The sequence below is a fragment of the Aphanomyces astaci genome, assembly GCF_000520075.1.
Source record: "Aphanomyces astaci strain APO3 unplaced genomic scaffold supercont1.2, whole genome shotgun sequence".
In the NCBI taxonomy this organism is placed as follows: Eukaryota; Oomycota; class Saprolegniomycetes; order Saprolegniales; family Verrucalvaceae; genus Aphanomyces; species Aphanomyces astaci.
Genome location: NW_009798265.1, coordinates 1,952,052 through 1,973,723, shown reverse-complemented (window position 1 = coordinate 1,973,723; position 21,672 = coordinate 1,952,052). Strand labels below are relative to the sequence as shown.

Below are 21,672 nucleotides of genomic sequence, written 5' to 3'. Positions count from 1 at the left end.
CGACAGATTTGCACGACTGAATATACTGTCATCAAACTCAAATAGAACTAGAAGTTTGTATTCAATTGCAATAATAATACCGCACGACCAATTCAAGCGGGTAGGTTGTACCTACAAATATACTTGGTATTTGTATGTAAGGTACTCTTTCCCATACATACCCTGCGGTATCGAAAAGAGGTGTTTGGCCTCTTTCACAGTGCTTCTGCCACTTACATCGTCACCACGACAACGAAGAAGAGGTGACGACACGTCCACCAGTGATGGCACCGAGGGCATGCCTTCACATTTCTGCGTAGGTCATGGAAGATGTAGATAGCAATGCGTCTGCATCCATTCGCTCGGGTCGATCTGGCAGCTTGTCGCGCTATTTGGACAAGAACGGCCGAAACAGACGGAACAGCACCACGAGCAGCAACTCGGACCGCGAAGGCGAAGCGCTTAGCGAATACCAGAGTGAAGTGATGACGCTGATTGCGATGGAGGACAAGCGAAGGGCGTTCCAGCGGCTGTTGAATCTGGAGGTGGAGGTCATCTTCGACACACTTGAAGAAACGGACAGTGGCTTGCGCACGTGGTTGCTTGAGTACGACGTCGTGAAGGAGGTGTTAAGGGTATTCTCGACACCCGTGCTCTTCCACGATATATCGTCAACGCCCGATGCAGTTGTTCCATCCATCGCCACGGACACGGCTGTATTGAAGGAACCCCTTGGTGTGTACATGTGCAACGAACGCCGATCCACATCATTTCCTCATACTTCTTGGGAATAGACGAACCTGCTGCGGCCGAAGAGCCTTACGAGTCGAATGCACACAGCACCAGCCCCTCTGGTACTGCATTCCTCAATCACGTGTGTCTTTTCACGATCGTACGTAGATGACGCGACTTCCCCAGACAAAGATCCTCTGGCCGACGACGGCGACCACGAAGTGAGCCAAAGCCCTGCAGGCGAAGGTACACGCAACTCCATTCATGCTGTATCATTCCCATGATCACACACATGTAGACTCGATTCCGCCGCCGTTGACGCCCAAAGTGCATGCTGCTGCGGTCGACTCCAAATCGACTCCGAGCTTTGCTAAAGTGGACGAGGAGTACGGGTACTACAAGCATGTGTTTGTGTGCTCGGAGATCATCATGCGCGTATACACGGGGGACGAGGACCTGTACGAGTCGTTCCGCATGTCATCCAGCTCGGCGGGGTCGGCGGCCGCCAACGACGAGCTCACATTTGGATGCCAGACTCAAGACGAGCTGGAGCTGTGGCGGCTGTTCTTTGCCTACTTTTCCGACAACGCCGCCATCGACGAAGTGCAGGCGGCGTTCTACTGCAAGGCATTCATCCGGCTCCATGACGCGTACTGCCTCGAAGACGGGTACGTCCATGTGGTGCTGGAAGCATACCTTCCCGCGCTGCTCAAGCACATTTACATGCCCACGGTCAAGCATCTCTTGCTCAAGGTACGTACTACCACATATCATAAATCAAAGATACATACCTACCTCCATCCCGTCGTCACACATTTCAATTGGCGTAGCTCTTGCAATCGTACGAGAGCATCCATCCCCTCACAGGAGTCCATGATGCCATGGAGACGGTGGCGCCGCTGCTCGTCCATGCCGCGACCGCGCCGATTGATTTGTCGTCGCCGTCGCTGGCCAATCAGGTCGCAGCTCGGGAGAATGCATGTCGTTTGCTCGTGGAGATGCTGCAAGCCAACCAAGCTGACCGCCTCGGGTCGTTCCTACGACGAGAAGACACGCAGTTTCTGGCAAAGTACTTTGTCGTACGTACAGTATATATACATATATATAGTCTCTGGTTTGCTGATATATATATATATATTTACTCTGTAGAGAGATCAATTTGGCACGATCCGCGGCATCGAAGCCGTGACGGAAGGCTACCATAACTTTCTTCAGTTTATGCTACTGGAAGAGCTCGGGAAGGAGCCGCGGCTGCTCGATCAGCTGTTTGCAGGCGCCATTGAACAGCTCGCCCAAGTGCCGGCGTGGCCGTCGACGATCGTCGCTCCGTGCAGTAAGGAAAAACAGCTCAGAGAGATGTGATATATATATTGTCTATTTCCCCACCATTTGGATATTATATATATATATATTGTCTATTTCCCCACCATTTGGACTATTTAGGGCGAATTATCTCGCGATCGATTGTTTGTACTGAATTTTGTATGACAGCAGTGACCGGTGGTGATTGGAATAATCACACTAATTCAAGTCATACATGAATAATCACACGAATTCAAGTCATCCACGACTTTACATGCTGAAGATGTACATTTGATGTGGTTGTTGTAATTTATTATTATTCTCCATATACTCGCTCCTGTTTAGAAGAAACATTAATAGTTATTTAGAAGAAATATTAATATTGTGATGGCTTACATATGTCCCTAGTGCTAACAATCCACGTCGTGTCGGAGTTGCTGCGCATCTACAGCCGATACAAGCGGGCGTCGGAGCAGCTTACGCCCAAGCAAGTGGCGGCAGACGACGCGGACGAACTCGACGACGACGACGACACTCGAAGTCCGTGCACCGCCCCGCCTTCGAACGCCAACCCCGCCGTCATGTACGAACTGTCGGGCTTGAAAGACGCCGACACCAACTTGTGGCTGAACGTGAAGAAGCTGTCGAGGGCCTCAAGTGCGGCATATGTGGGGCATTTCTTCACCCAGCAGCACCCGACCTCGATCGACATTGCCATTGCCAAGCACTTGTACCGGTAGGTCTTCTTGCCAGGTTTGATGGATATATATATATATATATTTGTGTAGCCTGGTCACATTGCAAGACGACGACGTGGACGCCCATCTGGTCGCGGCGGGGCTTCTGCCCAAGTACGTACAGCTGCTGCAGGCCAAGCCGGACGCGGACATGCTGCTCATCCACGTCGTGTCTGCGCTGCTGTTTATCATCACAGACAAGTCCGAGACGAGGGGCGGGTCGTGTGTGCTGGTGCGGGGCATCCTCGGCGACTCTATCGATCTGCTGCAGACGATTGTGGACGTGTTCGAGACCCACCACCGCAGCAAAGCGTACTTCAAAGTCCTCAACGACTCGATGCTGGTGATGCTGGCCAGCGAAAACCCGTCTCCCAGTCAGGCCCTGGTCATCGCCAAGGCCTCTGTCCATGCGCCGTGGCAGAAGCTCAACTGCGAAACCAAGCGGACTCTCGGGCTCGTGGATGGGGTGTCGTCGGCCCATGACCATTCGTCTACTGCTGCTGCTACTACTGCTACTTGTACTACTGCTGACGCTATTGCCGACAAGGACGAGGCCGACCTGACGAATGGCGCGGATGCCGCCGCGGGGGTTGCAAATGGAGACTTCCTAGACGTGTCTGAAGACGAACCACATGCTTCGACCGACTCGGAGCCGGCGAAACCGGCGCGGCGGCTGTCGCTGCCCAAATCGGCGTACCTCCGCAGCGTCCTCTCGTCCCCCGCCGCGTCCGTCATGCGCAACGTCAACACGGTCAAGAGCACGTCGCGACGGTCTATCATTAACATTATGAACTTGACCACAACTGCCGCCCCCGAGACCACGGCCACGCCACAGCCATCCACGAAACCAAACATCAACAACGGTATATATATATATATATCCCTCCTTTTAGAATGCACTTGTCATATATATATATGTATGTAGGCTCGTCGTCCACGCTGTTTGGGTTTGGCAATAACATGCTCAGTAAGCTCAAGCAGCGCATGGCGCCAGCAACCAGTCCCAACCTCCACCACCACGCCCCGTCCTCCCCCAATGAATCCACCCCCGCCAAACGATCCAGGTATATATATATATATATATATGATGTACTAGTGTTGATTCTGGCTGCTGCTCCATCAGTCTGCTCCCGACTTCTCGTCTGAAAGGGTCATCGGATAACCCGTCGTCACTCCTTGTGCTCGATACGTCGTTGGGTGATGACGTAACCAAGTGCGCCGTGCACGACGGAGGCGTCCACGTCACGACCAAGGACACCGTGGTCACGACCAGTGGGTACATGTTCAAGAGCGGCATGCCGGACGTCGGCAAGCGCCATGTGTGGGAGCGGTACCATATTCATATGAATATGGCAAGTATTCATCATATTGGAGTAGGTACTATTTCGTGCTGGAGCGAGGCCCCGAGGGGATGTCCACGTTGAGCTACTACATCTCTGAAACCCAAGCCAAGCACCGTACGCTGGTCAAGGGCGTGGTGGTGCCCACAAGTGTATCCGAGGTATACATCTTATATACAGCATATTTGAGTATGATGCATGTATCATCTACCTAGGGCATTCCCATCCGAGTCACGGGCAAGCACGAAGCGCATGCGTTTCAGTTCAACACGCAAGGCCATGGCATGTTCTGGGTGCTCGTGGACTCGAAAGACACCAAAGTGACGTGGCTGCATGAGCTTCTCTCGGCCATCACGGGCATCCCGTTCTCGCCCAAGTCGGCGCACGAGGTCAGTCTGGTGCATATGTTGTATACTGATTGGAATGCTAGATTTTGTTTCCGTCGGCGGGAGACGTGTCCTCCAAGCAGATGAAGGCGATCGTGTCTGGATTGTACGCAACTTTGTTTGGCCACGACTTGGACTTCCCCGACGCCGCCGCCGCGCCCCCCCTTGTCACGATGGACGCCCTCAGTCCGGTCCGTTGTTCGTTTCTATGGGATTTTGCAATTTGGCTCATCTGTGATGTCCTAGTTTGTTCACCCGAACGTCATCCTAAGCTCCAACTTGCCGTCCACAGTGCCGTACTGGGGGGAATACCATGGCCTCCATGGCATGGTTCAATTCTGCAAAGTACGTACAGCAGACTATCTATATGTATGGGGATCATGATGATACTGAAGGAGGGATGGTTTTTGGTTAGGTGCGGGAAGAGACGGTGGAGCGACTCAAGGGCCGCGTGCTGCGCATCGTCGCAGATGAGGACGAGAGCACGGTAGTGGTCATGACGGCTGTGACACTGCGCATTGTCCACAACAGCGAGGTGGTGGTGGAGGAGTCGTGCGACATCGTCGAGCTCACGGACGGCAAAGTGGCGACGATCCACCTCAACTTTGACTCGGCCCAGCTCTCGACCTCGTTTGAACAGTACGACTGGAAGGAGTGTACTGATATGTGGCTCATCCGTGAGTATTGATTGTATGTAGGCTTGGCTTGGATGGGTCATAGATATATAGATCCTGCTGGGGGTTGGAGTACTTGATAGTTTTATAAAGATATGGAAACAATCTACTTACGTCGGGGGCGTGACTACTCGAATACGCAGGTCTGTGTGGTTGGCATCGTAACGCCGAGTGTGCACGTGAACCATGCGGGTCATTTGGTGGCGCAGCAGCGGGACCACGAGGGTGACGAACCCATCGCGCACTTCATTGGGCAGTCGCGGGAGCTCGATGGCCTCTGGGAGATTTGACCTCCTTCTCGAGTCGGTCACTTCGTTGCTCATGTGCACTAGCCACGTCATAAGCGACTGGAGTTTGGTCGGATTCTGCGTCCACTGCCCTACGAGGTACCGCACTTCGTTCGAGTCCATGGGGAACAAAGGCTTTGGATGTCGCGCTGTTTCTTCGACCCATTCGTGCGGAGATCGATCGTCCAGCTGTGGCGGCGGCTCTGGAGTTTGGCACTGTAGGTCTGCCAAGGCATTGCGGAGAGTCTGTAGCTGCCCGACCAATTCGTGGTTCTCACCTTCTTTTTCATACACTTGGCGATACAGCCGAGAAATCTCGTCCTTCTGTGTCGACGTTTGCATCGACAACGCCTTGACTTGATCTAGTGCCGCTGACAACCGCAACTCGAGCTCGTCCGTCACGTGTTGTTTGTCATGTGGATCGACTCGTGGCTCGTCGTTGGACGAGTGGAGCTGATGGTGCAGTTGCTCGGCCCACCTCCGAAGCTCCCTCTTCTCCGCCTGAAGGTGCATGATCAACTCGTCCCTTTCCAGGATCTCTCTTGACAGGTCGGCCACTCGCTCCTCCAACGCTGCCACGACTCCATCTTGCACTGTGGCCATGTGTCTTTCTTTCGCGAATCTTCGCGGAAATGCTATCCGGATAAACTACCAAACTTCCGGAATCCACCCACCCCTAGCTACTTGCATCCTTGGGTTCCCCTAACTCGATCGCTACGGTAACTCCTATATCCTCACGCCAGAAGGAGCGGCAGTGGACCAAGACATCTCTTGCTATAGATACATGCAACATCCGCATTCCATTGCTGCTGCCGTTCCACCACATGTGCCAACTTTTAGAGAGCCGTATCACTGGCAGGAGCCAGGAACGTCATGCGACTCGCTAGCTAAAGCAAACCTCTAGGCCTACGTACAGCTGTACTGCGTGCCCATCGAACCAGCATCGATGCCCAGTGCGTCGTGACCGGCTCGAAGTATCAAGCTGGGGAATGGGCGATGCTGCTGGCTTAGGTTGGCAAGAAAGTACTCGATCAGATTTGGAGCAGATCATAGGTTGAAGTAGCAAAGTGTTGGGCCGTTGGAATACCTTGGTGTTTGTATGCTTCAGGAATTGAGGTTGACAAACTTGGTTTTTCTATATCAGTAAATAATAATACACGTCATTTTAATTCACAGTGTGGTTGGACGTTTCTGACGTGCTGGGCTATTTTCGGGTGTTTTTTCGATTTTTGTCGCATTCAAAGTATTTTTGGCTTTTTTTCCTTGTTTTTCTCGAAAAGATGTTGTTCGGGGATGCGACCGAATACAGCTCTACTTTTGAAAGATATCGGCGAAGTCAAGCGCTCAGCCCACTTGAATTTGGCTCGGAAGTACGCGGCAGCGACCATCTTCATGAGCGGCCAGGTGTACTTCGTAGACAACGTGCATGTGACGGCAGCCACGGAAAAGCTTGCGCGCTTTAAGGTCCACCAAAAGGTATGCATGCCCTGCGAACCCAATATGCTGAAACTGACTCGATCTCCACAGCTCCAAATCCAAATCGACTCCGACGTTTCCGCGAGCGAATGTTCCACCCTCATGAGTCGCGATGATGAACCTCCGACACCCACCTCCAGCAGCCTCCACGACGACGACAGCCTGCCCCTTGGTCTGTGCTATGCACCTCGGGCTTTTCTCATCATTCTAATACAGGCGACGAAGAAATGTCTTGCGAAAAGAAAAAGCGGCGGCGTCGCACTGCTGCCCAAATCGATCGCAAGTTTGTGTGTTCCTACGCAGGATGCAAGAAAGCCTACGGATCCGAAGGCAGTCTCACGCAACACATGCGCTTGAAGCACCGCAGTCTCACGCTTTCCCACCGCGACCGAGGTCAACTACATCGCGACGATCGTTCCGTCTCTCACATGCCCATGCGTCATCTACCACTAGTTGTCTCGACGTATTTCAACTGCAACAACATCGCCATCCGCCCGGCCATCAGCTTTGTCGTGGACATGGCTGCTGCGTACAACTCGGCGCCTGCGGGGTTCCTTCACGAATGTATGTCTTTACTTGTCGGAATGCATGTCCTTCAACGTAGTTTTGCAGCCCAAGACATGTTCCACGGAATGGAAAAACTGCGCATGCGGTCCAACTCCATGCCCACGGAAGGATATACCCAGCAGTGCGACACCCCTCGCTGGAAGAAGGCGGCGGTGACGACGACCCCCCAGAGCGCGCGCGCCGCTAAGTCCAAGACACTCAAAGGTACGTTCATTCGTCGAGATCAAGTTGGCTGGACGACTCATATGCCGTCATGGCAGGCAAGATGAAGCGGTCGCAGTCCATGTCGTCGCCACCAGAGACGCCCGAACGAGGTGTCTTCACCACCCCGCGGGGCTTGGTTCCCGCCGTGGAAGCGCTGCATCTGTCTCCCCACTGCACGTACCTCCCTCAGGTACTAGTTATCTCATATACGACATTGCCGTCCATCCCAACCATTTCTAGTCCACGGACCAGCCGTACCGCGGTAAAGACATGAGTTTGCTGCACACTCTGGATTGGGTCGGGCATGGCGGCGGCGCTGCTGCGAACCCCCAGATGAAGGCTGACGTGGCCAGCGACAACAACGACGACGATGCTGCGACGGACTTGAGTGTGTTGCAATCGCTCGTCGACGACTGCCCCCACAAGCACCCGTCGGACGAGTGCGACGTGATCATGGGCATGTCCCCCGAGGTGCCGACGTCCCCGCCGCTGTACGCCGAGTTTCCTCTGGACGACGACATGATGGAAACCAGCAACCAGTACGACAACGACGTCTACTACAAGGCATCCCCCCCATCATCTTCGTCGTCGTCGACCTCGTCGGGGTGGAATAACAACGACATGGACCTCGTCTCGTCGTCGTTCCTGCCGGACTCGATGGTACATTTGCTTGCTCGTAGTAGACGTTCTGAACAACTTGATGACATAGACGCACGGAGCGCCTCCGACCATGGACTCGTTCAATTTGCCTCGGACTGCTCCACTTGAAGCCACGTATGTGTACTGCCCGCCTCCTGCCTTGGCCGCCGCGCCCTCGCCGTACTTCATGTCGTCCTGAGTCTCTCGTCCGTAATTTATAAAGTGTCAATATTAAAAACAAGTCTACTTCTCTACTATTGGTGGTCACGTTTTGTTAATACTACGGATGAGGTATATATACTATTACCTAGTAATAGTATTATTCAACATTTCTGCCAGTGGTTTCACGATTGAACGTTTTATTATATAAAGCAAGGTTGCACTTGCTCTAAAACGAAGCTACGGATGAGGTATACTATTATTACTCCTATTATTAATAATAGTAAGAGTATTGTTCTTTTCAACATTTCTGCCAGTGGTTTTACTCCGGAGTAGCAGCTTTAACGATTGAACGTTTTATTATATAAAGCAAGGTTGCACTTGCTCTAAAACGAAGCAAATCAATCAATTGAAGGCTTCAATCGTGGTCACTTCGTCTGCTAATAATGGACAACATGTCACCATCGCTTGTTCAATTACTTGGTGGGATGTACCTGTGGTGGTGAGGGGTTCCGGCACTTCCCACGACGGTTGCGGGTGCTGCCGGCGCGCGGTTGCGTTGGCAGAGGACCTCGCGGAGAGCACGACGGGGGACACGGGCGGGAGAAGGAGCGTCACGGCCGGAAGCGGCGGCGGGGGCGACGGCTTGGCGTTGTTGTTGCGACCAAAGCTACAGGGATACTTGTGTGAGATAAGGATACAGTCGTTCGAGGTCGTACATTTGGGCGTGGACGTGCTTGGATCGGTCGTCGGACGTCTGTGGAAGATGTTCTCTGCGCATAAAATTCATTGAGAATGCCGTATGAGAGCAAGGGGGACGTACAAGTCGCCCCCATCCAGAACGAAGGGCTTGACGTCGGCGAAGAACACTTTGTCCACAGCTGCTTTGGACCTACATGAGCGAGCTGTCATGCCTTTGAAGAGAATGAGGATGTCGAAGTTACGATGGGGGCGCCATCACGATGGATGCTTTCCTACAACCGTGCAGATTAGGTCACTCAAATGGATCACTATATGTGTACTTGTCTTGCTTGTGTCGGTTGCCAGCATTCGAAATGCCGCTGCCCATATGCCTTTGCTCATCGAACGATGAATGATGGAGATGATTGCTTGGAGGTGAACATACCTGGCCCTTGTGATGGCAGTTCGCTTGTCCTCTGCATCGCTGTCGCTGTCGTCGTCGCTCAGAAGTTCTTCGATGCGGTAGGCACTCTCGAGTAGATGCATCGCCATGCATGAACCACTGCCGTTTCCGAGAGGATTGTGTCGGTTACAATAGAGTACAGGGGACCTTCGAAAATGCATAATATAAACAATATTAAAAGAAAAAGAATTGCTACATCATTGCGATGGCCCGACCCATGAACGAGGGCATCGGCTCCATCTTCACGACGGGCGGCGGCGGCGGTGCGTGCTTCATGCATGTCGTGCCCTTGGTCACTGGCATTGTGCACTTGGGAGCTGAGCACTTCTTGCCGCCGCCATGACTGATGCAGAATCCATTGCCGCGATCTTTCTTGACACAGCCGTTGAATGTGCAGCGGCGGATACCACCATGGAGATAGCACAAGCCAAGACGTTGGGTGCCTTTGGTGCATCCAGGGAACTTGCACTTCTTCCCACCTCCATGTGCGCGGCAGAGACCGCCACCTTGCGAACTCTTGCCACAACCCGCGACCGTGCAGCGCGCACCCCCGCCATGGGACTTGCATCGGTTGTTGGATTGCGCACGACGAGTGCATCCTGTGGCCATGCACTGCTTGCATTTCTTTGGAGATTTTATGGGACTCAATGGACTCTGGTTGTTGAGCATCTGCTGCGGCTGCACAGGCAGGCTCGGCATCGATTTCATCATTGGCACCACTGTCAACCCTGCAAAGCTCTTGCGTTTGCTGGGATGGTCCACAAATGTGAGCACGTCCAGGGGCAACGTTTCCAGCGTCATCATGTCCAAGGAATGGCTAAGGAAACTAATTAGAACTACTTCAACATATCGTCGAAGTCATACCGAGGACGCGGGCGAGGTTGCGGCGAGAAGCACGCCTCCGATTCCGAGGCGAAGGCCTGGTTCATGAGCGCGTCCGGAGTGGTGAGAATGGTCAGCGGATGCGCAGAGATGGTGGATGCAGACGTCAAAAAGTCCAAGTCTTTCTGGATGTCGTCGTCCAGCGTCAAGAGGTCATCCGAGCCGAGGATGGTGTCGATGGTCCACATGTCTTCGTCCGTGAAGAGCGACGGACTGTTGCCGAGTTGGTTGTAGGAAGCATGGCTGACAGTGGTCGCGGATGTCATCCGCGTGAGTGGGCAAATGCAGAAATGCCGAAGTGTTGTCGAGCAGTGGTGGGGGAGGTTGGTTGATACGCGCCAAGATGGCGCCCCGTCAACGACAGTTTCGATACTCCGATGCCGTTTTCTCCGCATGTATCGTACAGCCGCGGCATAATCGTCGCGGTTGGATGCCACGTGGACGCTCTTGTCTGTGGGTTTCGGGACGACCAAACGGTAGGGAGTTGCGGGGAACCAAAGTGGAATGGCCACAAGTGTGGCATTGCCTAACGCTGCAGAAAGTGAGTGTACTTTAATCTTACTACTGCATGTACTAGATATTGATGGTTGTTGCATGGACTGTCACGCTTCGTCCAGGACGCATGTATATGAAGCAACCTTGAACGACGAAGTTCCCTCCCTCCGTGCTTTCGCATGGTACTTTGCCGTCTGTTCGAATGAAAAGGTGAAACCGCCGCCACTCGGATTGGCTAAATTAAATCCAATCAAATTCGCCAAAACATCCGGATTTGTTGTCCGGATGTTCACTTGAGGTGGTGTACTTGCTGCGAAATTGCATAGGTGCCAACTTAACCACCCAAAGTATGGCGGCGTCGTCCTTGATCGTCGGCGTAGAGACGTCGTTCTGCCAAGATTTGGCGTCCAAACTGGACAAGGTAGTCTGCCTCATGACATGACCTCAACTCATCCTTCTTGGCTACCTGCTGTAGTTGTACGAGGAGCGCATTACCCTAGTCGCTGCACCATTGTTCCATCCTCGCTTTCGTCGCGACGCCAACGGTGTGTCGGACGCGCGCAACGGTCCCCAAACCCGCTCGGACTTGGTATTGGACTCACGCGGGTGGACGTCTTCTGTAATTGGAAATGTGTCCAAGTGGATTGACCTGGACTCCTCGTGCGACCACGTGCGGTGGACTGCCGAAGCTGTGTTCAAGCAAGAACTGGCCTGGGCGTCCCACTTATCTCTCACCGCCGTTGTCACCCCCTCGCTACATTCCGCACGCTCGAATGCCAACTATGCGCGCATCGTCAACCAAGCCGCGTCGCAGGCCCAGAGCAGTTTGCAGGTGCCACCTACCCCATCCACCACCCTATTCCATTGTCATTCTCAATGCGTGCGCTTCCTTTAGTACTGGGTTCCTGTGCCATTGTACGTTCCCATGCAGTTGACGGATCAAGGCAACGACTCGTGGAAGGTTGCCTCCATATCCTCCATCCTTCCGAGACCTCATGCGATGACTCTGTAGGCGTGGAATGCGCTGCGCACCATGAGCGACTTCAACCCGCGGGTCCTCGTCGCGCTCGAAGTGACGGCCGACCTGCCGGACCGCAGCGTCCTCGCGCGCTGGCTGGGAGAGCCCATTGCCGTCCGTTTCTATGTCGTATTGCAGCGGATGGCTGACCATATTTTTGTGTCCTAGGCCGTGTACATCCCCACCAACATCTTTTTAACCAACAAAAGCGGGTATCCAACCTTATCCAAGCAGCACCAACGCTTCTTTCTCCAGTTGTTTCAGGTATGTGCAAACTGCTTGTCAAAATTTCATATAAATGTGATATATATATATATCATATTGAAAATATTAATATATATATCATTAATATACATCCCCCACTACTACTAGCATGCCCGCATTCGGTACTTTTTGAAGGGCCGACCGTACCACCACGGCCGATACCTGCCGTACGTTCAGTACTTGGACCATCTCTTCTCCACTCGGTCGTCTTGGTACGTCCCCTCTCTCTTTCTCGAGTAATCCTCTATGATGACGTTGTCACATATGTTTTCCTACGATGACGTTATCACGATTATGACGTTAGCCCGGACGCCAAAGCCGCGTTTGAAGCGCCGTACTTGGACTACTTGCAGGCGCCGCTGCAGCCCCTGATGGACAATTTGGAGTCGCAGACGTACGAGACGTTTGAGCAAGACCCAGTCAAGTACGAGCGCTACGAAGTGGCCATCGCCCACGCACTGGCGGACACTCCCGCGTCCAAGGAATCGGTCGTGATGGTGGTATGTCAGGATGACGTGTTGTTCCACTCTGGATACGATCGGTAGGTGGGCGCGGGACGGGGGCCGCTGGTGCGCTGTGCGTTGCGCGCGGCAAAGAAGGCCGACCGGACCATTCGCATGTTTGCCGTGGAGAAGAACCCGAACGCGGTGATCACGTACGCTTCGAATTGATCACGTCATACATATCACGACACCACATCATGATATGGAGTAGATTGCGCAACATGAAAGTGTCGGAGAAGTGGGATAACGTAACCATCGTGTCGTCCGACATGCGCGTGTGGAAGGCGCCCGAGCCGGCCGACATCATGGTGAGCGAACTGCTGGGGTCATTTGGCGACAACGAGCTCTCCCCCGAGTGTCTGGACGGCGCGCAGTCGTTCCTCCGAGGTACGAACGTGATGACATGTCCAACGTGTGACGTTATCACCATGACATGTCCAATGTGTGACGTGGTCAGAGGGCGGCGTGAGCATTCCGTGCAAGTACACGTCGTTCGTGACTCCAATCTCGTCGTCCAAGCTGTGGAACGAGGTCAAAGGCGTCGACGCCAACGCCGTCAAGGGGTACGAGACCCCGTACGTCGTCCGGCTCCATCAGATCTTCTCCTTTGCGCGTCCCCAGCCGTGCTTCACGTTCGACCATCCCAACCTGGATCCCGTCATCGATAACAAACGGTACCATCGTGACCATGGATGGTACGATCATGAGTACATATGTAGGTATCACCAGATGACGTTTGACGCGGTGGAAGACGGCGTCGTCCATGGCCTGGCCGGGTACTTTGACAGCGTTCTGTACGCCGACACGTGCATTAGCATCAACCCCGAGACACTCGACTTGAGTCCTGGGATGTTTTCATGGTTCCCCATCTTCTTTCCGCTTCGTACGCCGCTGCATGTTCGCCAGGACGACAAGATCCTCGTGTGCTTTTGGCGGCAAGTGGGTGGAGGGAAGGTCTGGTACGAATGGGCAGTGGCCATCAACGACACGTGGGGACCCATCCACAACCCCAACGGCCGCTCCTACTGGATCGGCTTGTAGAGGGCACGCATCACCATAAGACCTAAGCATTTCCTCGGTTCCCTTCACTTTTGATGGCAGTATATCCGGATCCGGATATATTTCCACCATACACATGCTCTTGCTCACAAAATTGAAACATGGCGGACGACCTACAGGACGGAACGGGCCAGTCGGCCCGTCAATTTGCCCACGCCGTGAGCCAGATGGCCGTGACAAACATCCTAGCGAAAGGCGCTGGCTTTGAGTACGTCCAGCCCAGTGCGACGAGTGCGTTGGTCGACGTCATGGCAGCGTACATCCAGAAGATCGGCCGGGACGCGCAAGAGCTGGCCGAAGTTGCAGGTCGCGCCAAGCCCCGCGGCACCGACGTATCTTTAGCGTTGAAGGACATGGTGCCTTACCCCGTGGGACTGGACGACATGATCAAAGCCTTCCAGGAATCCCAGCACAGGTACGAAGGAAAACTGGCGTTCCCTCGCGAAGTGCCCAAGTTCCCTGCCCCATCCAAGAAGCGCAAGGCCGATGACGATCCCATTGAAGAGGTCGGTCCGTCCACAAATCCTTCCCATCCTTAACCACCCATCTTGCAGATTGGCCAGCGGGACTCGGACAAACCCGCGTACACGCCGTCGTTCGCGCCGCCACTGCCGTTCAAACACTCGTACTCGCAACAGAGCCACGTGGTTGTGTCCAAGGAGGTCGACCCCAAGCGGATACGCCTCGACCTGCTGCACCAAAAGAGCGAAGTCCAGGCGTCGCTGCACAACTTGGCCGACCACGTCGTCGCAGCCCGTACGTTCGCCAAGTACATATCGAGAAATACCCTCTCATCCTTCTCACGGTAGCCACGGCCCTGGTGGACCCAGTGTGGAAGCCCCACGTCAGTCGACTCGACTTGGCCAACCCGTACTTGGCTCCTCCCCGCGTCGAGTCTGCGGCGGTAAGCTAACCACTCTCTACCAATCTGTTGGTTGCATTGTCCTGGTACTCTAAATGTGACCATGTAAAGATCGTCCAGTATCACACTAATTTGAATCACACACTAATTCGATGTTGAATTAGTCGAAGAGTGGATAATTTGATTGGCTAGTTGATTCATGTATTGTGTTTTGATTGGCCGATATATCGATTGTGTGCCGATTTGTTGCTCATTCGATTGGTTCGAATCGACAATACAATATATAAATACATGTCCTTTGGTGCTTGTATTCACACTAATTTCAGTCCCACGCGAATATTCGATGGTGGTGATGGTTTCGTGCAATCTGATTGGCTCAATTCATTCTTATATCGATGCATGACTTACTCTCCACATGTCACTCCAGGCTGGACTAAATCCTACAAAATTAATGTCATATTTTAGAGGCAGAGCAACCCTTTGACCATCTACGCGGCCCCCACGCCATCGTACCGACCTGTGGTAGCCAAGCCCACGAAACGCGCGATTGAGATCATGTCTGGCAGCGACAGTCTCACCAACGACAACTCGAACGCGAACAATCAAAAGTACGCTGAAAACTTTAAATTGGACCGATTCACCTTTGATATTGGACAGAGTTAAAGAAGACAAGATCTTGGCTGGCACGTATCACGAAGGGGATTCGGACTAGGCTTACACGCCTTCCGTGATCAAGAGGTCGCAGATGGCGTCGATGAGATGGCTACCATAGAGTTTAAAACTCAATTAAAGACACAAGGAATAATATAATACCTTGACGACAAGTCCACCGACGGGTCGGTCACCTTGACGGCCAAGAGGTGGTCCAACTGGTGCCGCAGCGCCTTGACGAGCACCCCGATGCGGGCCACCGCATGGAATTTGATCCATCCGTCCACATGGAGCAGTCCCTGGATATAACGACATGTAGTCCATGGTTGCCATCGAAACAACAGTACCTTTTCGTGCTGTACGGTCAGTTCCCCTCCAAATAGCAACAACGCATATGGCGCGACCATGGTGCTTTCCCGCACAAAGATCTTGGACGTTTGCACGAGTTCATTGTACACGAGCCAAGGCGATTCAAATTGGCTCTATTTCCATCTATAAATATATAATAAATATATCATCCTACCCGTGTAAAATTAACCGAACTCGGGTGAATAAACACGCGCTCGGTGGTCTTGTCCAGCTTCCGGATAAAGAACCGGATCGCTTTCGCGTCGTGCGCCGCCGCCAGCACCCCGTTGGCGCTCTCATAGTACTTTTGCTCGGGATACACCACCTGCAGTACGTTCCCGTAGAGTCCGGCGGTGAGCGCGGCCTTGATGACTTTGGGATTGGCCGAGTGCTGGTTAAAGCGGGCGGCGTTGGATGGATCGTAGAACCCTAGCATCTGGCAGTGCTCCAAGTACTGGTGGCGCAGGTCCACGATCGTCGCCAGTGTCTCGTACGACAAACAGTTGTCCTTGCAGTATCTAGAATAGAGAATATATATATATATGATTCGAGAAAAGATATGTAGCAGGAATGATAGATTGCAGTATCTAGGATAGAGAATATATATATTTGAGAAAAGATATGTAGCAGGAATGATAGATTGTACGATCGACGGAGGGATTTGCTGAGGGCGGAAAATGTCTTGACGACCGTCCAGAGCAAAAAATGGTCGGATGTCGGCACTTGGTCGCTCCATTGCTTTTTCAATGCGTCGCCTTTGCTGCGGTCGTCTGGGGCCGACACGAACGGCGACTTGGAGCTCAAAGCCGCTATACGATTATGATATATATATATTCCAATGAAATATCATAAAGAATATACCTGCAATCGTCACCACAGGATCCACGCAGCGCAAGATGCACCCAAACACTACCACCTTGGCCATCCGTGCATCCATGGGCAACCTATTCATATATTATATATAGTCCAAAATATGATATATATATCGTATTAGCTGTACCTAGCCAAATGCGCGCCCAGTGGCGTCAGCTGCACTTGGACATTGGAGTTATCTCTGACCAACGCGCCCATTTCAATCAACCCGTCGATGGCCGACTGGACGGCGTCGGGCGACGGCGGCTCGATCGCCTGACGAGATTTTTCAAGTCAAATCAAGAGGAAAGGTACGTACGTTGGCCAGAAACGTGTCGATGGGACCGAGTTCAAGCGCTTGGATCTGCAGACAGAGGGGCTCGAGACTCACGCGGTGGATCTCGGGGGTCGGCTGCGGCGCCATCTTGTGGAACTGCTTGGTAGAAAAGAGGCGGTAGCACACCCCCGGCCGCACTCTCCCCGCACGCCCTGATCATTCGCATTAAACAAGCACAAAAAAGGGTACTCGATCGCTCGACAAGGACAAAAAAGGGTACTCAATCGACTCGACAAGGGCAAAAAGGGGTGCTCGATGGCATCAGACAAGGACAAAAGAGGGTACCGACCCTTGCGCTGGTCGGCGGCGGCCTGGGATACCCATTGCTCAGCCAGGATCGACCGGCGGTTGATGGCATCGTACGCCATTTCTTTGGCTTTGCCTGCGTCAATCACCACCTATTGTCATGTTGCAAATCAATCGTAATTCAACTCATTTAATCTATAATTCAACGCATTTAATTTATAATTCAACTCATTTAATCTATAATTCAACGCATTTAATTTATAATTCAACGCATTTAATTTATAATTCAACGCATTTAATTTATAATTCAACGCTTTTAATTATCCATTAGATTTGTACCACAATGTCGTCGATCGTGATGGACGTTTCCGCCACGTTGGTACTGACAATCACCTTGGTCTTGCCCTTGGGCGCCCCGTCAAACACGCGCGCTACATATATACATCACATAAATATTGTAAAAATCAGAAAAATAAATAATAGATATATATATTCTTGTCGTCGTACAAACAGCAAGAAACAATAGAATCTATTTGGTCGTACATTGCTCGTGTCCTGGAAGGGCCCCGTGGAGCGGGTACGCCACCAGGGCAGATGCAACTTTGGACTGCTGCAGCTCTCGGATCGTCGACTTGATCTCCTGCACCCCCGGCATGAAGATCAGCATCGCCCCTTCGCCCGCGCCGCCATTGTCGCCCGTGTCGACCAAATATTCGACCAGAGAGACCTAATAATGACGAAAAATATTTATATATATATATATATATGATGCGTGTTGGCAGACCACGAGGCGGTAGTTGATGGCGTCGTCCGATACTTTGTCGGTTGTCCCCGTCACGTCCAGCACGTGTTTCAGATAGTGACATGTCACTGGGTATGTGAACCCAGGGATCGACAGCACCGGCGTCCCAGTACTAGAACACACATGTCGTTAAAGCGAGGGAGAAACCACGCCCCCTCACCCAAAGTAGTCGACGAATAACGACGTGTTCATGGTGGCACTCATGAGCAGCAGCCGCAGGTCCGTCCGCTGCCGCAGCACATCTCTACATGATACAATGTCATCATGACATTCCCTCTCCGGATTTGATAGAGTATTCGTTTTCACGGGTTTACATTACCTCAGAATCGACAGCAAAAAGTCCGTGTCCACATTTCGTTCGTGCACTTCGTCCACAATGATGTGCGACACGCCTTCCAACACCGGGTCTTGCAGCAGCCGACGCAGCAGCACCCCCTACTCCCACTAGTAGTACTAGTATTCCCCGCTAGTAGTACTATACGCACCGTCGTGCAAAACAGCAGTCGCGTCTCGGGACTCCGCCGCGTCTCCATCCGGATCGAGTACCCGACTGATTCGCCGATGGATTCGGTGCGTTCGTGCGCCACGCGGGTGGCGACCCCAATGGCGGCCAGCCTAATATTAACTTGTTAAAGACACGGAGGGGGAAGTCACGACCCGACCGCCGAGGCTGCGTGCAGATGATGTTGCACGTTTGCTGCTTGGGAATGAAGTGGTCGAGGAGGAACTGGGGCACTTGGGTCGTCTTGCCGCACCCAGTCGCCCCACTGATGAGCACCACCTAATATATATTATATATATTGTCAAATCCGTTGCAATTTGGACTTCAAATATATCAGCCAATCCAAAATCCGTTGCAATTTGAACTTCCCCGTCGAATGCTCAAATGAAAATTAGCCAATCAAATTATTACACTATTTAGAATTTTGAACCAATCATCGATCAGCATTCTAGTTTGGCCAAAACGTACATCTTTACATATGTATACCATACAAGTGAGCTAAAATATTATCGGACCCTCATATATACCACCAAATATCAATAGTAATCAATCTACTTATGTGACTCACCTGGTTAGTTTCCAACAGTGACACGATCGTCTCGCGCTCTTGGTACGCTGGCAACTTGGCTCGAGTCTGTTGCATTTGAATGTACTTGTCTAAGGAAATGAATGATTTCAAATACATTTTAGAGTTATTTTTGATAATTTTAATAGAGTAAACGTCGGTACCATTGCCGAGTTTTTGTTGGAATTTGTCGTACAGTTGCTTGTTCATGGCTCGAGGGTCGCCTTGATGGGGGGTTCGGTTGAATTGCCGCGGCTTTGCCTTGGACTTCTTGGCATTGGGCGCATTCTTGGGCGCTTTCTGTCGATAACAAACGGATATATTTGTGAATCCAAACCAGGATATTTATAATCATAATGCATGATATTTTTGATAAAAAAACGGATATTTGAATTCAAACCAAGATCTTTTGAATCATAAAAAATACGATATTTTTAATAATATATATGATATTTTTAATAATAATAAATGATATTTGTAGTCAAAGAAATTGATATTTTGAAGCACATACTTGTTGGGCAGACGTCGCGACGGGGTCTTCGCGGAACAATTCGACGGGTTTGGCCAGTTTGGGCTGGTGTACCAGGCCTTGCACGGCAGACGACAGCTCGTACATCATGGGCTCCCCATACAATTTGGACGCCAAGTCTATTCAATCTTCATAAGTACCACCCTTGACTTGGTTTCAGTATACCCAGCAACTGCCCCGTGACCGCGAGCAAGTTCACGCCGTCGATCGCAATCGCCCGAAGAAACAAATGAGGCACTTCGTACGGATACTGCGACTCTGGCGGCAAGTAAAACACGAGCTCCAGTGTGTCGTCCAAGAGCAACATCGAAATCTGGCGCACTAGACCATCGTAAATATTGTCAATACATTCGAATATATATATTTCATACCGTTCAAATTGGACAACACCGTCTTGGTGCACTTGTCGTCGTAGATAGATTCCATCACCATGAGCTCTTCGTCCAGCGCTTCCTCCAGCTCCTCCACGGACCGACCGCCTGCGGAATCAGGTTCTCGAACCGAAAGTGCGCGGCGCAGTTGCCGACTCAGCTCCAACTTGATCTCGTGCTCGACGTCGACTATTGCTGGTCGTTAAACCCAGGGAATTGGAGCAAACACGGCCTACGAATGTGTGCGTTCGGGAGGGCCGCGTTGGCCAGTTCGAGTGCCCGCAAGCAGTCGCCTCGGCTGTACCCACACGCCGTTAGTTGGTCGATCACAGCGTCGTGGAGGGCGGGGTCGTAGGCGGCGGACGCTTCCAAAGCTTTGGCGGCCTTGGCCACGACGCCGTACCCGACCACTTCCAGCTGCGTTCCGTTGGGGTTGAAACCCCTATATGGACACGGATGTCGTTAAACCCAGGGAAACAAGTGCGTTTTTTCGCGTACTTGGGCAGCTCGTCTTCGGGCACGTTGAGGCACAGCCAGTCCAAGACCGACGTGTCATCCGTCAGATCCGGACACCGATCGACCACCGCTTGAATATGCATCGGTTGGAACCCCATCGCTGTCAAGGTGGCGCTGACTTGGGCGAGGCGGATCGGGTCGTCCTATGTCCGTAAAGTCAGGGAATCCAAGGTGGCTTTGAGGGTATTTATTACGTGGCCGACACGGTCGAGGGAGTTGTCCACATCCGCCAGCACACTTTCGACCAAATCGCGTGCTTTTTGGCTCATAAACACCTATGGATGACATCTCAATAGTGACATGCAAAAAATAGTGACATGTACCTGAACCGGAATGTTGGCGCGGTCTCGATTCTCGCGGGACCGCTGTCGCCGATTGCGGTCTTCTCGCTCACTCAACTAAGTACCATTTCACTCATTAGGTACTTTAAGTTTGATTCAATTAAGTACCTTGGACTGAGTGTACTCTGCTTTGGACGCAAACGCTCGGTCCGACGTCAGCACCACGACTTTGCCGTCTATGACACGCCTGCGTCATCACATCTTGAGATGGAACACGTACGAGCAGCATCTCCGTCGGATGAGGACGAGGCATCGGGAGCAGCCGCGGCAGACTTTTTGAACGGTTTGAACGCCGGCTGCTTCTGCTCCTCCTGAAGAACCAGCCACATCTCGCGGTATGGATCTGGGAGCTTCCGTTCGTGCGGCCGAGAAGGTTCGAGGTGGAGCAGCGCCAAAAGTGCCGCGCAGTGCTTGGCGTCGTCGAGGGTCGTGTCGACAGATTGGGTCTAAGGAAGTCGCGAAGTAGTCACATGGGAAGTGTGTGAGGATGCTTACCGGACAAAAGATCAAGTCCTTGTCTTTGGACTTGGCATCGGACAAGACACATCGCACACGGAAGGTATGTTCCGAGTCCGATTGCGCGTTGTGGTAGTGCGCCGGTTGTCGCTTCACAGACCTGCAGTATTCCTGCAGCAATTGCATTGGGGTGCGCTGCCATTCCTTGCACAAGACTCCTTGTCGGATTTGCTGCGTCATGCGTCAGTCTCTCTACTCATCCAGATCCATAGTAGAGGTAGTACTTACTTCACCCACGGACGTCGCGACCGTCCCAGCGCCTTTCTGTCGATGGCCACGCGGCTTTCGAGGTGGCGGCGCCGACATATTTCAACTGTTGCAGAGCAATTGATCATGATGCATTGGTCCATAAAAGGATTTATTTTATCCAATCATTTCCATGAATTT

At 52.2% G+C, this 21,672-nt stretch overlaps 7 protein-coding genes across 25 annotated transcripts; 5 read left to right on the top strand and 2 right to left on the bottom strand.

The window, feature by feature from the left end:
- Positions 1-302: 302 nt before the first annotated feature.
- On the top strand, positions 303-5,196 carry H257_01593 (hypothetical protein; the record flags this gene model as incomplete). Its single annotated transcript, XM_009824880.1, has 16 exons — positions 303-714; positions 774-833; positions 880-957; positions 1,010-1,464; positions 1,542-1,790; positions 1,861-2,044; positions 2,422-2,749; positions 2,802-3,613; positions 3,676-3,814; positions 3,874-4,080; positions 4,128-4,251; positions 4,306-4,479; positions 4,521-4,667; positions 4,723-4,821; positions 4,892-5,115; positions 5,175-5,196. 16 exons carry the CDS (start codon positions 303-305, stop codon positions 5,194-5,196), a joined length of 3,714 nt encoding a protein of 1,237 aa, XP_009823182.1.
- A 140-nt stretch (positions 5,197-5,336) lies between these two features.
- H257_01592 (hypothetical protein) lies at positions 5,337-5,798 on the top strand (the record flags this gene model as incomplete). Its single annotated transcript, XM_009824879.1, has 1 exon — positions 5,337-5,798. One exon carries the CDS (start codon positions 5,337-5,339, stop codon positions 5,796-5,798), a length of 462 nt encoding a protein of 153 aa, XP_009823181.1.
- Positions 5,799-6,735: 937 nt separating this feature from the next.
- On the top strand, positions 6,736-8,577 carry H257_01591 (hypothetical protein). 9 transcript variants are annotated; one of them, XM_009824872.1, is made up of 8 exons: positions 6,736-6,913; positions 6,965-7,085; positions 7,130-7,306; positions 7,367-7,477; positions 7,526-7,684; positions 7,741-7,874; positions 7,925-8,344; positions 8,394-8,577. In XM_009824872.1, the coding sequence occupies exons 1-8, from the start codon at positions 6,830-6,832 to the stop codon at positions 8,520-8,522; spliced, it is 1,335 nt and encodes a 444-aa protein (XP_009823174.1). In that variant the 5' UTR covers positions 6,736-6,829; the 3' UTR covers positions 8,523-8,577. The 9 variants fall into 9 exon arrangements, with proteins under 9 accessions (XP_009823174.1, XP_009823177.1, XP_009823173.1 ...); XM_009824875.1 differs by having other exon boundaries at positions 7,367-7,684; XM_009824871.1 differs by having other exon boundaries at positions 7,130-7,477.
- A 237-nt stretch (positions 8,578-8,814) lies between these two features.
- Positions 8,815-11,104, bottom strand: H257_01590 (hypothetical protein; the record flags this gene model as incomplete). 4 transcript variants are annotated; one of them, XM_009824867.1, is made up of 10 exons in its annotated part: positions 8,815-8,922; positions 8,977-9,152; positions 9,202-9,255; positions 9,306-9,374; positions 9,427-9,456; positions 9,505-9,555; positions 9,609-9,773; positions 9,823-10,443; positions 10,491-11,040; positions 11,083-11,104. In XM_009824867.1, 10 exons carry the CDS (start codon positions 11,102-11,104, stop codon positions 8,888-8,890), a joined length of 1,773 nt encoding a protein of 590 aa, XP_009823169.1. In that variant the 3' UTR covers positions 8,815-8,887. The 4 variants fall into 4 exon arrangements, with proteins under 4 accessions (XP_009823169.1, XP_009823171.1, XP_009823168.1 ...); XM_009824869.1 differs by having other exon boundaries at positions 8,815-8,919; XM_009824866.1 differs by having other exon boundaries at positions 8,815-9,152.
- Positions 11,105-11,352: 248 nt separating this feature from the next.
- H257_01589 (hypothetical protein) lies at positions 11,353-13,829 on the top strand (the record flags this gene model as incomplete). Its single annotated transcript, XM_009824865.1, has 11 exons — positions 11,353-11,424; positions 11,479-11,835; positions 11,899-11,964; positions 12,016-12,135; positions 12,190-12,285; positions 12,394-12,497; positions 12,590-12,785; positions 12,831-12,940; positions 13,000-13,175; positions 13,246-13,462; positions 13,508-13,829. The coding sequence occupies 11 exons, from the start codon at positions 11,353-11,355 to the stop codon at positions 13,827-13,829; spliced, it is 1,836 nt and encodes a 611-aa protein (XP_009823167.1).
- A 119-nt stretch (positions 13,830-13,948) lies between these two features.
- On the top strand, positions 13,949-15,421 carry H257_01588 (hypothetical protein; the record flags this gene model as incomplete). Its single annotated transcript, XM_009824864.1, has 5 exons — positions 13,949-14,353; positions 14,402-14,603; positions 14,657-14,751; positions 15,175-15,317; positions 15,367-15,421. 5 exons carry the CDS (start codon positions 13,949-13,951, stop codon positions 15,419-15,421), a joined length of 900 nt encoding a protein of 299 aa, XP_009823166.1.
- On the bottom strand, positions 15,048-21,604 carry H257_01587 (hypothetical protein). 8 transcript variants are annotated; one of them, XM_009824861.1, is made up of 29 exons: positions 21,514-21,604; positions 21,265-21,456; positions 20,990-21,215; positions 20,878-20,945; positions 20,752-20,826; positions 20,623-20,703; positions 20,411-20,571; positions 20,149-20,354; positions 19,913-20,101; positions 19,707-19,862; positions 19,524-19,660; positions 19,177-19,312; positions 19,016-19,104; positions 18,608-18,726; positions 18,431-18,560; positions 18,265-18,380; positions 18,106-18,189; positions 17,928-18,057; positions 17,687-17,870; positions 17,483-17,574; positions 17,187-17,295; positions 16,880-17,049; positions 16,709-16,836; positions 16,570-16,652; positions 16,355-16,517; positions 15,884-16,226; positions 15,708-15,842; positions 15,523-15,659; positions 15,048-15,472 (listed from the first exon to the last, which is right to left on the bottom strand). In XM_009824861.1, exons 1-29 carry the CDS (start codon positions 21,589-21,591, stop codon positions 15,424-15,426), a joined length of 3,966 nt encoding a protein of 1,321 aa, XP_009823163.1. In that variant the 5' UTR covers positions 21,592-21,604; the 3' UTR covers positions 15,048-15,423. The 8 variants fall into 8 exon arrangements, with proteins under 8 accessions (XP_009823163.1, XP_009823161.1, XP_009823158.1 ...); XM_009824859.1 differs by having other exon boundaries at positions 15,708-16,226; XM_009824856.1 differs by having other exon boundaries at positions 15,523-15,842.
- Positions 21,605-21,672: the final 68 nt, after the last annotated feature.

Excerpts from the sequence above, each read along its gene's own strand:
- H257_01591 (XM_009824870.1), top strand. The coding sequence starts at position 6,830 with ATGAGCGGCCAGGTGTACTTCGTAGACAACGTGCATGTGACGGCAGCC. Across the intron at positions 7,086-7,129 it reads CGACGACAGCCTGCCCCTTG|GCGACGAAGAAATGTCTTGC; the intron begins GTCTGTGCTATG and ends ATTCTAATACAG. Across the intron at positions 7,875-7,924 it reads ACTGCACGTACCTCCCTCAG|TCCACGGACCAGCCGTACCG; the intron begins GTACTAGTTATC and ends AACCATTTCTAG.
- H257_01587 (XM_009824856.1), bottom strand. The coding sequence starts at position 21,591 with ATGTCGGCGCCGCCACCTCGAAAGCCGCGTGGCCATCGACAGAAAGGC. Across the intron at positions 18,561-18,607 it reads ATCTGCACGCAGCCTCGGCG|GCTGGCCGCCATTGGGGTCG; the intron begins GTCGGGTCGTGA and ends AGTTAATATTAG. Across the intron at positions 18,190-18,264 it reads TTTTTGCTGTCGATTCTGAG|AGATGTGCTGCGGCAGCGGA; the intron begins GTAATGTAAACC and ends TGTATCATGTAG.